General features: G+C 42.6%; 1 protein-coding gene across 2 annotated transcripts in view; it reads right to left on the bottom strand.

Moving 5' to 3' along the window:
• Nucleotides 1-588: 588 nt before the first annotated feature.
• Nucleotides 589-12,759, bottom strand: part of GLS2 (glutaminase 2) — a 122,493-nt gene continuing 110,322 nt past the window's right edge. For both annotated transcript variants that reach the window (XM_068267566.1, XM_068267567.1), the window contains 4 exons: nucleotides 9,975-10,036; nucleotides 8,599-8,675; nucleotides 8,440-8,503; nucleotides 589-3,058 (listed from right to left, as the gene is read on the bottom strand). In XM_068267566.1, the coding sequence (XP_068123667.1) occupies nucleotides 2,902-3,058; nucleotides 8,440-8,503; nucleotides 8,599-8,675; nucleotides 9,975-10,036 (360 nt within the window). In that variant the 3' untranslated portion in view covers nucleotides 589-2,901. The remainder of the gene's footprint in view (nucleotides 3,059-8,439; nucleotides 8,504-8,598; nucleotides 8,676-9,974; nucleotides 10,037-12,759) is intronic.

Below are 12,759 nucleotides of genomic sequence, written 5' to 3'. Positions count from 1 at the left end.
AACCCCTCTTATAAAATGACAATATATAACAACAATACATAGCATATCAGTTGTTAAATAGGCAACAAGATTTCCAGCAGAACTCGAATGCATGGAGTAGACAATGGCTGAAAAACTATAATAGGCACACATAGCAGTGTTTTTGAATGCAAATAACAAACTGTTCAGAACACAATCTATAAGGGCCAATTCACACCGGTGATTGTGGGTTATTTCCTGCTGGCCGCGGCAGGCTTTGTAAGTGCTGCCCATTCAAGTGAACTGTACTGTAGTTTGCTGCGTTCTGATCCCGAATTGTGCTGCAACTTGCTACTTCCATGATCGCTTACCACTGTATCTCTGTGTCCCCCTGCTGGGAGGAAATCCACCGTAAGATTTTAATGCATGCAGAAATGCATTTGCACGTCAGATGCCCGTGTGGACCGGCCCCAAGCTTTATATTGCACTTGACCAGTGGAGTTATTTGGACGGCGTAACCATGTTATTGTCTCAAGTTACGGTTGTCCTTCATAAGTCCCAACATGCTCTCTGTTAGGGTATGTTCATACTGCTGACTGGGGCTATGCAATGTGCAATAACGCTACAGTGTTTCACATACAACTTTATTTAGATGTTAAAAAAATACTTTCAGCAGTCTCAAATATAGACCAAAAATGCACAAAATAAATTGAAGATGCAGATCAATGGAATTAAAAATACTGCAGCCAGATTTCGAAACCTAGGAAGTCCATAAGGCAATACGCATCATTTCACATGTGTGGTTTTCATGTCCGGTTAGGTGATGTGCACGGTTGGAACCACTAATGCTCTCTTGTACATCAGTGGTTTTGATACCTTAATTATCACTACAGGTTGACTGGCTCCATTCATAGGAGTTGGTTCAGGAAGGCTGGCGCAAACACAAGTGCAGCAGTTGCCCCAAGCAGCCAATTAAAAAAATTTCATTGAACAACTGAAACCTAATTGGGGGCACTTGGCAACTGCTCAGATTTTGCACCTTTGTTGACCATAAAGGTGCCCACTAATGATACAATCTTGATTATACAATCTTACCACTTTTCTGTAGTATGACGGACTACCCAAAGTATCCATTCAATGTATATTCACTCAGGTTACTCTAGCAATGTATGGGCAAATCAACTAAGAGACAGATCTTTCTCTGATCGAATTAGAGAGAGATCTGTCGGCTGCCCATACACTGCAGGGCTATTCCTGATCAATTTCAGCATGAAATCTCTTGGGAATCGGCATTGTGAAGCTGCATCTAATGCCTGCCTGGCCGCTGTCCCCCCCAAATGTTAATATGCCCTCTGTTGGCCGTGCATTCAAATTTTACTTGCTCCAGCTGCCGCGACTGTCCAGCTGCTCCCAGTCTCACCTTCTGCTTCCCCATGGGTACAGCGATCACACGCAGCCATCACCTGGTAGCCACGTACAGTACATCCGCCTGGCAACACTCAGGAGAAGCAGAAAATGAGACCGGGAGCAGCTGGACAGTAGCGGTAGCTGGAGCAGGTGAGATATGCACTGGGGGGGGGCACACTTACATTTGGGGGTACAACATCCGAGGGTCTGTTACGATATCACATGCTGTTACCCCGGCACATCCAATTAACCACGTTGGCCTAAAATTGGTCAAATTGCCTATTAGGCAGGTTTATTGCAGCACAGATTTTCATCCGGTAAAATTATTGAATGGTAAATTGGGCCTCAAAATCAATAAATGTATGGCCACCTTGAGCCTCACTGTCCTCAAGAGTATTTGGACATATACTGGAACTGAGTCATGCTGGGCTTTGCTTTTTATTCCATCTGGGTGTCCTTATGGCCCACGACAAAAAATTTGACATCATTCTCCATAACTAGAAAATACCTATGAGATGCTATTTTTCAAGGTTGCTACAAATTCTACTCAATTTGAAATTGAGCCAAAGTCCATCATTACTATTATTAATTCTGATGGAGTCATCTGGATGGAACTTATGCTGGGAATACACAAGTTTTTTCAGCAGATTTACTGGCCAATCAATTACCTGATCGATATTCTTATTTTTCTGATCAATTTCCATTCACTTCTATGAAAAAAATCGTTAAGAAAAATTATTGAAAAATTATTGAAATCAGATACGACCTGTCGGAAATTATCTATCGAGCCATCTGCCTGCCGAAAAAACTCATGGTGTATTCCCACCATTAGGATAGACTTGGAAAATTATTCATTTATCAACTCTATCCACCAGAGATGATCAATGATCCACAATTTTCTTTTGATGAGAATTTTTACACAGATTGAAACAGGTCCATTTAAATGCAGATACAGTTGATTTAGAATGGTACCATTTTCATCTGCATACAGATTGCAATGAAATGTGCATCAATGTGGAAGAATTAGCATCTGATAGATTATCACTATACATAACCTGAGTGTTTTCCTGCCTCTGTGCAGGATAAAGCCAACAAACAATACTTACAATACAACAGACTAGATGCTACATAAACTAACCAATGTTCTCACCACCTTCATTATATGCTATTCAGCTCAGGCACCTATTGGTAAAGTCTATATGTATATGAACAAGTAGGACACACCTCCTCAGCTGGAACATAAGAGTCCGCAAGGGTATGAGCTCATTCTTCCACTTCATAAGTGTCTGTCACACAAGTTGTTTCTCTGTGAAAAGATCTATAGCTAAGGTCCAGCACAATTCTTTGAGTAAGAAGGTATCATACACGGTGAGGCTGGATGCCTTCAGGGACTGGCATGCCATCGTTTTCAAACACCACAGTCCTGAACACGATGAGATGACAGTACAGATGGCAATGTACATTCCTCTGTAACAAATGGGCAAAGAGTGATGTGTGATGTCTTGAGGTGATGTAAAGTGCAGCCTATAGAACAGGCTACACCATGCTTTCCAGGTTTTCCAAAGACATCGGTCTCCGCTCTCTTTCTGTATCATTCTGAATTCTTGTATAGCTTTCCTGATATTGAAGAAGCATGTTCACCACTTCCTGTCTCTCAAATCGCATTGCATCTTGTAGAGGGGTGTTACCCCACCTAAGGACAAGGACAGGTAGATTTGTCACATGATCTGGAAAAACATTCTGAAGTTCATCTAGAAAAGAACATCTGAAAATATTCCTCTCACAACCTCTCGTTAATTTCAAATATAGAGGGGGGAGGGGAATGTACAGTATTTTTTTTTATAAAAGTTGCATTTATTTGTTTATACCAAAACACTTATTTTCTAGTGCAGAAAAATATGATCTACTTTAAATGAACAGGTATGTCTGGAAATGTAAAAAAAAAAAAAAAAATCTGGTTCTGCTGTGTACTAAAGACTAAAAATGGTTAATAATGTGTTAAGATTGTCACGTTGATGCACATGTTACTGAGTTTGCATAAGCTCAGTGAAGACAAGTTAAAGGGATACTGTAGGGGGGTCGGGGGAAAATGAGCTGAACTTACCCGGGGGTTCTAATGGTCCCCCGCAGACATCCTGTGTTGGCGCAGCCACTCACCGATGCTCCGGCCCCGCCTCCAGTTCACTTCTGGAATTTCTGACTTTAAAGTCAGAAAACCACTGCGTCTGCACGCCCGTGTCCTCGCTCCCGCTGATGTCACCAGGAGTGTACTGCGCAGACACAGACCATACTGGGCCTGCACTGTGCGCTCTTGATGACATCAGCGGGATCGAGGACACGACAACGCAGGCGCAGTGGTTTTCAGACTTTAAAGTCTGAAATTCCAGAAGTGAACCGAAGGCGGGGCCGGAGCATCGGTGAGTGGCTGCGCCAACACAGGATGTCTGCGGGGGACCATTAGAAGCCCCGGGTAAGTTCAACTCATTTTCCCCTGACCCCCCTACAGTATCCCTTTAAGTTCATAGTGAACAAAAAAGTGAAATTCTATTTTTGTTTCAATAAATTCAATGCTTTCAAGGGTACTTGAAGTGAGTTAACAAAAAAAAAAGGTTAGAAGTAAATAAAAAGTAATGGGAAGCCATTGGAGAGTCCAGGTGCTTCCTGGGTCCTCCTACAGCCCACTGTTCCAGTGCAAGGTCCCCCTATACCAGCGATGTCAAACTGGTCCTTCAAGGGCCGAGGTCATCACACATTTTTGACACAGTTCAAATTAATTGATGGGTCTGAATCAGGAGAGGTGTGGTCCATCAGGTAGCACACATTCCTCTTTTTCTCAGTCCATCCTAAACACTGGCATGGATCTGGCCCTCCAGGCCTGGATTTTGACACCTGTGCCCTATACCCATTTGACTCAAATAGGTTGCTCAAGTAGAACAAACTACTTTCCCTGTGTTTTTTCCTCCACACACGAAGTGCTACATTCTATTGGGCATGCATGGACCTTTCGTATGCCCAGTCTGGATGTGCTAGTCCATGGCCAGGAGCGCAGCCAGAAGATGAAGAGGGACCCTACACTGGAACAGTGGGCTGTGCAAGGATCTAAGAAACCTCTGGACCATCCAGAGACTTCCAACTACTGTCATAAGTATCTAATTCTTTTTCTTTTCCCACACTTCAGGTGTGCTTTCAGTTCAGCTCTATGGATTGCAAAGAACTATTTACTACAGCATAGAGCAAGAAACAGGTCTGCTTTATATACCTGATGGAGCTCCAAATAACAGATGGTGCTCACCTCACAGTAGTAGAGGCTCAGACTTGAATCTCTATATTTTGTTAGGGACATAGGGGCTGCTGCAGAAAAGGCTGAGGACATTGCACACCGCGCAGCAATGTTACTGGCCTGTACTGAACCTAGTTACGCTCGTAGCACCGACTGCACAACAGCGTTGCCATAGCAACTTGTGTAAAAAGCGTATGCGTGGCATGGGATAGTGTAGCGTGCGCTACACCACTGCCGTACCGCGTGTACACTGTTTACGCTGTCACTTGGTTATACTGTTTACACTGTCTACTAGGTGCAGTACAGGCCAGTAACATTGCCGAGCGGTGTGCAATGTTATCGGCCTTTTCTGCATCAACCCCAAAATACTGCAAAGCTCCCAACTGTCCCTCTTTCGCAAGGACAGTCCCTCTTTGGGAGCACTGTCCCTCTGTCCCTCTTTCCTCCTCATTTGTCCCTCTTTCAGGACTATGGCTTCAATTCATCAAGCATTACCGCATTCGGTAATGCTGAAAACAGCTGACTTAACGAAGCACTTTAGAAAATGTTAATTCATCAAAGCTGTTACCGAATGAGAAGCTGAAATGACACAGCAATGAGATAAATTACCGACATGTGCTCAACAAATGTTAATTCATTAAGGTTCCCACATTCGCTAACACATTCGGTGTTTATCTCAAGCTCTCCCCTGTCGTTACAGGCTTCGAAAGCCTTCTGTGTGAATGTTTTCATGATTAGCAGGAGCAGGCAGCCAATAGAAACAGCCCCTGTTCTCCTGCAAGTGCCGCTGATAGGTCACACAGGCTTCTCCACACAAGCTTTCAGACCCCCCAGGCAGTGAGCAGAGAGAACGGGTCAAAATATATCCCCAGATTCCCTTCGGTGGTGTAACCCTTTCAGGCCCTGTTTGATAATGCAAAGATGCTGGTGGTGAAATCACCAAGCATGGCATTTGTAATGTCTCCAGGAAGTTCATCTACGTTGTGGCAAATAAATAAAATGTTAAGAAAGACTGATCGACAGATTCAGAGCAGCAGAGGCAGTATAAATAACAGTAACTATAACACCTTTACATCTAAAGGGATGTCTGGATGCCTTCTATTGTTATCAGCTTGTAACAACACAGGGACATTCCAAGCTGCTCTGCACCACTCTGCTGTTATCGAACAGCCTTTGATGAATTGAAGCCTAGTAGTTCGGTAACTTAAGGAACCTCTACCACACATGGGAAAATATTGATGAATTAGCACAGTGAAGTGTAAAATACCGAATGCGGTATTTTAAGGACTGGGGTTTTGTTATCGAACACCCTTTGATGAATTGAAGCCTTTGTCCCTCTTTCTATGTAAATATATATATACAGTGGTGTGAAAAACTATTTGCCCCCTTCCTGATTTCTTATTCTTTTGCATGTTTGTCACACTTAAATGTTTCTGCTCTTCAAAAACCGTTAACTATTAGTCAAAGATAACATAATTGAACACAAAATGCAGTTTTAAATGATGGTTTTTATTATTTAGTGGGAAGAAAAACTCAAAACCTACACGGCCCTGTGTGAAAAAGAAATTGCCCCCTAAACCTAATAACTGGTTGGGCCACCCTTACCAGCAATAACTGCAATCAAGCGTTTGCGATAACTTGCAACGAGTCTTTTACAGCGTCCTTGAGGAATTTTGGCCCACTCATCTTTGCAGAATGGTTGTAATTCAGTTTTATTTGAGGGTTTTCTAGCATGAACCGCCTTTTTAAGGTCATGCCACAACATCTCAATAGGATTCAGGTCAGGACTTTGACTCGGCCACTCCAAAGTCTTCATTCTGTTTTTCTTCATCCATTCAGAGGTGGATTTGCTGGTGTGTTCTGGGTCATTGTCCTGCTGCAGCACCCAAGATTGCTTCCGCTTGAGATGACGAACAGATGGCCGGACATTCTCCTTAAGGATTTTTTGGTAGACAGTAGAATTCATGGTTCCATCTATCACAGCAAGCCTTCCAGGTCCTGAAGCAGCAAAACAACCCCAGACCAACACACTACCACCACCATATTTTACTGTTGGTATGATTTTTTTTGCTGAAATGCTGTGTTATTTCTACGCCAGATGTAACGGGACACGCACCTTCCAAAAAGTTCAACTTTTGTCTCGTCGGTCCACAAGGTGTTTTCCTAAAAGTCTTGGCAATCATTGAGATGTTTTTTAGCAAAATTGAAACGAGCCTTAATGTTCTTTTTGCTTAAAAGTGGTTTGCGCCTTGGATATCTGCCATGCAGGCCGTTTTTGCCCAGTCTCTTATGATGGAGTCGTGAACACTGACCTTAATTGAGGCAAGTGAGGCCTGCAGTTATTTAGATGTTGTCCTGGGGTCTTTCGTGGCCTCTCGGATGAGTTTTCTCTGCGCTCTTGGGGTAATTTTGGTCGGCCGGCCACTCCTGGGAAGGTTCATCACTGTTCCATGTTTTTGCCTTTTGGGGATAATGGCTCTCACTGTGGTTCGCTGGAGTCCCAAAGCTTTAGAAATGGCTTTATAACCTTTACCAGACTGATAGATCTCAATTACTTTTGTTCTCATTTGTTCCTGAATTTCTTTGGATCTTGGCATGATGTCTAGCTTTTGAGGCGCTTTTGGTCTACTTCTCTGTGTCAGATAGCTCCTATTTAAGTGATGTCTTGATTGAAACAGGCGTGGCAGTAATCAGGCCTGGGGGTGACTACAGAAATTGAACTCAGGTGTGATAAACCACAGTTAAGTTATTTTTTAACAAGGGGGGCAATCACTTTTTCACACAGGGCCATGTAGATTTGGAGTTTTTTTTCTCACTAAATAATAAAAACCATCATTTAAAACTGCATTTTGTGTTCAATTATGTTATCTTTGACTAATAGTTAACGGTTTTTGATGAGCAGAAACATTTAAGTGTGACAAACATGCAAAAGAATAAGAAATCAGGAAGGGGGCAAATAGTTTTTCACATCACTGTATTGCTACTAAAAAATGTGTTTCATTGACTCTAAACTTTATTCCCATCCTGTAAATTGATATATTACTAGTTTTTAAATGTTAATATGAAAGAAAATGAACCAGGATAAAAAGGACCAGTGTGGTATGAATTATAAAACAACATATTTCTGTTATGAAATCTTTATGGTATGCGTGACTAGGAGTGTGACGGGGGAGTGGTTAGGGGTGTGGCAGAGGCATGGCTTAAGTGTCCCTCTTTCTCATCTCAAAAAGTTGGGAGGTATGATACTGTAAACCCTTTTCAGGGACATAATGACATAGTGTTCAATGCATGCAGTGAAAAGGCTACAGGAAAGGCCAGCGTAATATACTGTATATACATAATAATGATAAACTGTAGACTACTCTGTAAATGTTTGAAGCTCTCTTGAAAAAAAAAAAGGAATAAAACAGGGAATGCCTGAAAAATATAATCAAAAAATGTCATGGAACGTGCAATAGACAAACATAAAAACATGAATGGAATCAACATTCAGAGTGACCAATCATTCTTTTTGACCAGGGGCATGACTGCTACCCCCCCCCCCCCCACCCCATTGTTCCCAAACCCCTTCCTCTACTCTAGTGGTGACACTCATGGCCAGGGGGCCAATTGGCCTCAGTCTCGTGGCTTTCTTAGTTATGACTGATTGAATGTCTGACAACAGTGCAATCTATGAGGAAATGCTAGGATTCTTGCAATAGCTTTCTTAGTGCATAATGGCGCAGCTGTCTTTATTCTGAAATAACTGACTTTTTAAAATACTATTTCCCATGCATGCACACTGTATATCTTACCTGTCTTCTGCAAATGGATTCACTCTGCAGCCTTCTGTGAGGAACTTAACCACTTCCACATGTCCTGAGGGAGAGGGAAGAATGTGCTTAGAAATGAAAGGCCGTCTGACGTTTCACAGTATATGAAACTCAGCACTAACATCCCTGAACCATGCTCACCTTCAGCTGCTGCCACATGCAGGGCTGTCCGGGCATCGTAATCCTTCTGTTCCATATCCATAGCAGACAATGCAAACCTACATGAAGAATATGGTCATAAATCCACCAGTCATAAGAATATGTTCCCATTTCCACTTGTGGAGGGAACACTTTCCCACAGTGGCTTCAGTCACACAAACTGCATCAGTATGGCAAGTCTGCATAAAGTGAACATATTGTCAGATTGATATTGAGAAGGTGCAAAACCATGTGATGGTATCTAGCATTTCTAAGAGTCTTTCCAAATATTGGAGCAGGTTGTCATTACACTTTTGCTTCAGTTGCAATCGACCCATGAGAAATCAACTATTTTCTATTGCATTAGATTGGGTGTCCTTCAGCTAGCCTGTTTTGAGGGGCGGGAGACGTGGGTCCCTGACGGTGTTTATGTGACAGAGGGCTTAGAAGCAAGCTCATGCAGGGTAAAGGGGTAAAGTAACTCACCTCTCTTGGATCAAGTGACAGTCCCATGTAGCCCGCCGGGACATGATGACAAACTGGGATGCCTAGGCGGAAGATTGGTCAAGTAAACCCATTACTGAATCCTAGAGAGCTGGGTCACTTCACCCGTTTCTCGACACTCTGCATAATGAGGGGGGCCTCTCATGCTATCTACTGGGGGTCACATCTGGGCACTTATACGGTGCCTCAGAGCTATTTAGATACTGCCTAATGGGAGGTATGAGTTTTTCATGGTTATTTCATTTCTGAAATTGCAAAGTTGACCAAGAAAATATGTTGTATGGAGTATCCACTAGTGACGACATCTACAGTAGAATAAGAATTGGTGTGAAAACTATCACAGAAATCCCCTGGCTTTTTTAATGCCAGCAGTCCACTAGCGATGGGAGCAATACAACACAGCCTTAAAGCGCAGCTACACCTCAGGCCAGAATGTACTGTAAAAAGGTGTGTAATGAAATGACCCCCTTTACCTATTTGCCTGGGAGAAGCAGACACATGTGTTCCCTTTTTTATGAAAGCAGGCTCCTAACTTCAACCATTTCTCCCAGGCTCCACCCCCAACTCCTCAGCACAAGGTAGATATAAGCCCCTTGCTTTTAACATTGACGAGAACAACTTGCAACGGGGTAATAGGCTTTGTCAACTACCTTTTGCAGATTGCCCCCCATGTGGGTTGGTATTGTCCAGGGACCAGAGCCAGAGAGTAGTGGGCTCCACAATCCATGGGTTATACCAGCCTGCATGGGAGAAAAAGAGAATGCTGCAAAAAATGTGTCAGTGCTAGATGAAGGGAGAGTGATGGTAATAAACATGCAGCTAACAGGATATTTCATAAGTGAACAGGTATGTTTGATGTAGGAGTTTAGTCTTACCTTCTCAGAGCAGAGACATCACCACTATAGGCAGCAAACAGGAGGTTCACCACTGTCTTTTGCTGGGGCAGAAAAACACAAATTATTAACACCGAGCAAGCAAATAAATATCAATATTGCAAATGTCAACCAAAATTTTCTATGGTACAATAGAAAAGTTGCAGCCTCTGTTAGTTTCCATAGAGACCATTTATGATATCCCGTGTTTATTCATCAGCATCAGCTTTTACAACATAATGCCCATAATCCAGTTTTAAATATAAGGTTTCCTGATCAAGTTTAAGTCATTTCAATCCATAATACAAACAAGTATTTGTGGATACATTTTTCATCTTAAAGGGAACCTGAGGTGAGAGGGATATGGAGGCTGACATGTTGATATCCTTGTAAATAATGCACATTGCCTGGCTGTCCTGCTGATCCTCGGCCTCTAATATTTAAGACACAGACCCCGGATAAGCATGTAGATCAGATGTCTAAGACAAATCTGACAAGATTAGCTGCATGCTTGTTTCAGGTGTGTGATTTAGACCCTACTGACCAGAAAGACCAGGACAGCCAGGCAATTGGTATTGTTTAAAAGGAGATAAATATGGCAGCTTCCATAGGTTTTACAACTCGGGTTCCTTTTAAAGAAGAGGCTCCTATAAAGACAGCGATTTGTGTATTTTTGTACTTCAGGCATCTAGTAATGCCATCATTATATATTTACACACACACGCTTTCCTACCCAACTGTATACTGATGCAATCTCTAGTCCGATCGAATTTCCCACTCTTTCAATTTTTGGAGATTGGACATGTTGGAAATTTCAGACCACCTTTATCAAGAATTGTATGGTGATGGATTGTCAATTACTTGATATACGGTTCCAATCAATTTTTTTCTGAGCTTTCAATTATTTTATTAATGATTGGGAAAAATTTAACATAGGTGAGTGGTACATTGATCAGAGTTTTGAATTGTTACAATCAGTCAGAAAAATTGATTGCTATTCTTGAATTGAACAGATATTTAAAAAAATTGTATGTTGTGTGGCCACCTTTAGAAATCGTAGCAACAAATGTTTAAATTGGGAGTTTTAAAAGATGTATGTAATTTGGAGGGACCGGTCAGGTAGACCTCACCCTGCATGTGGTTGCACACTAGTTGTACAAACTGTAAACTAAAAAATCCTTTCATTAAAATAATCTTACCAATTATTACCGCATCTACTTGGCTATAAGTTGAGAAATTTAGGCCTGACCTGACTCGCTATATAAAAGTCTAGGGGTCGCCTTATACGTGATTCAGACCCACATTTCTTACATTATAGCTGGGATGGGTTGGCCCGCCTCTCTCTCTCTCTGCACACCGCACCGCTGCAGGGGCCAGCATGCTGGACTTGGTAAGTGAATGGGGTTCCACTGCTGAACACTGCATTACATTACTTACAGGAGGCAGATAGAGAGAGAGGCGGTCCCACCTTGGAGAGGTGGGAGGATCAAAGCATGCTGACCCCTGCAGTGGTGCGGCATGGGGGAGAGAGAGAGGCAGGCACTCTGCATTGTATCACACACAGAAGGCAGATGGAGAAAGGAGGAACCCCTTGGGGAGGGGAGGAGGAGTCAGAGCATGCTGGCCCTGCAGCCGCTTGGATGGGACTAGTTTACACGTCATCAGACATATCACTGAGAATGGTAAATACTATACACTATATAAATTCATTCCATCTTGCAGAAGTGTTGGTGGTGTCAAAAATACATCAGCATAATCACTGCAATGCATTCTTTGCTAGTAGTTGTCTCAGGGGTAGCTTAGGTGCCCATGCATAAACACTGGCACTTACTGGCTTCACTTCTGTATGTCCATCTGGATTTTCATGGATACATTCCTGGTAGTGAAAGTATTTCACATGTGTTCATTCCTAAATGTTACTTTAATGCATTTATATGGCACTGCCCTTTTTTCCAGTGCATTAAAGTGTTAACTGACCGCACTGCTTACTAAGGAGAGGGAGTGGAGATGCACTCGGGGACCTAGAGGGTTACTAGCTGCATGTGAGGGCCTGGAGGAGTTATTGGCTGCACTTGGGGGCCTGAAGAAGTAATTGGCTGCAATACTTTATGCAGTGCACTCTCCTCCTCCCCAAGTGCAGCCATTAACTTTGCTGGATAGACTTATACTCAAGTCATTAAAAAATGTCAGCTTTAGAGGGCAAAAGATTGAGGTTGACATATACACGAGGTCAACTTGATAGAACGTACATTTTCTCATGTTCATACACTTTTCAGAAACTACTCCAGTGTCCTCGTAATAGGAAATGCTAAATAGGTGTGGCTGTCAACTATAATGGCTTCCACAGGCTTTAATTATAGTCAAGTCACACAGAGCCTGCATATGTTATCTCACCTTAACTTTTAGTCATCTTATTTTTTACTTTGCAGCACATACCAACCACTAAATAACATTTAAAGTACACCTGAACTATTGAGTTTTACTAACCAGGAGTTTCTTTCAGCCCCCAGACACCAGTCCCTTGGTGTTTTCCTGGTCCCCTCTGTTCTTCCACTGTCACTTCAATTAAAGTTTGCGACCAGCCTCCTTTGATTGCACTCCCATTGCCTGGAGCATCCTGGACATGCCCACTCAACTCTTTACAAACTGTGCATGCACAGAAATCTCCTGGCTAGAGGAGTGAGATCAAAAAGGCAAGCGGCCTTGACACATAATGTGCTGTAGTGTGCGACCCAGCTAGGTCAGTGCTTTACTTGGGGGGGGTGTCTCTAAAGCCCCATACTCACAG

This window comes from Hyperolius riggenbachi, chromosome 2, assembly GCF_040937935.1.
Source record: "Hyperolius riggenbachi isolate aHypRig1 chromosome 2, aHypRig1.pri, whole genome shotgun sequence".
Taxonomy (NCBI): domain Eukaryota; kingdom Metazoa; phylum Chordata; class Amphibia; order Anura; family Hyperoliidae; genus Hyperolius; species Hyperolius riggenbachi.
Note: the sequence above shows the minus strand (reverse complement) of the source record. Positions and strands in the feature narration are given on the sequence as shown.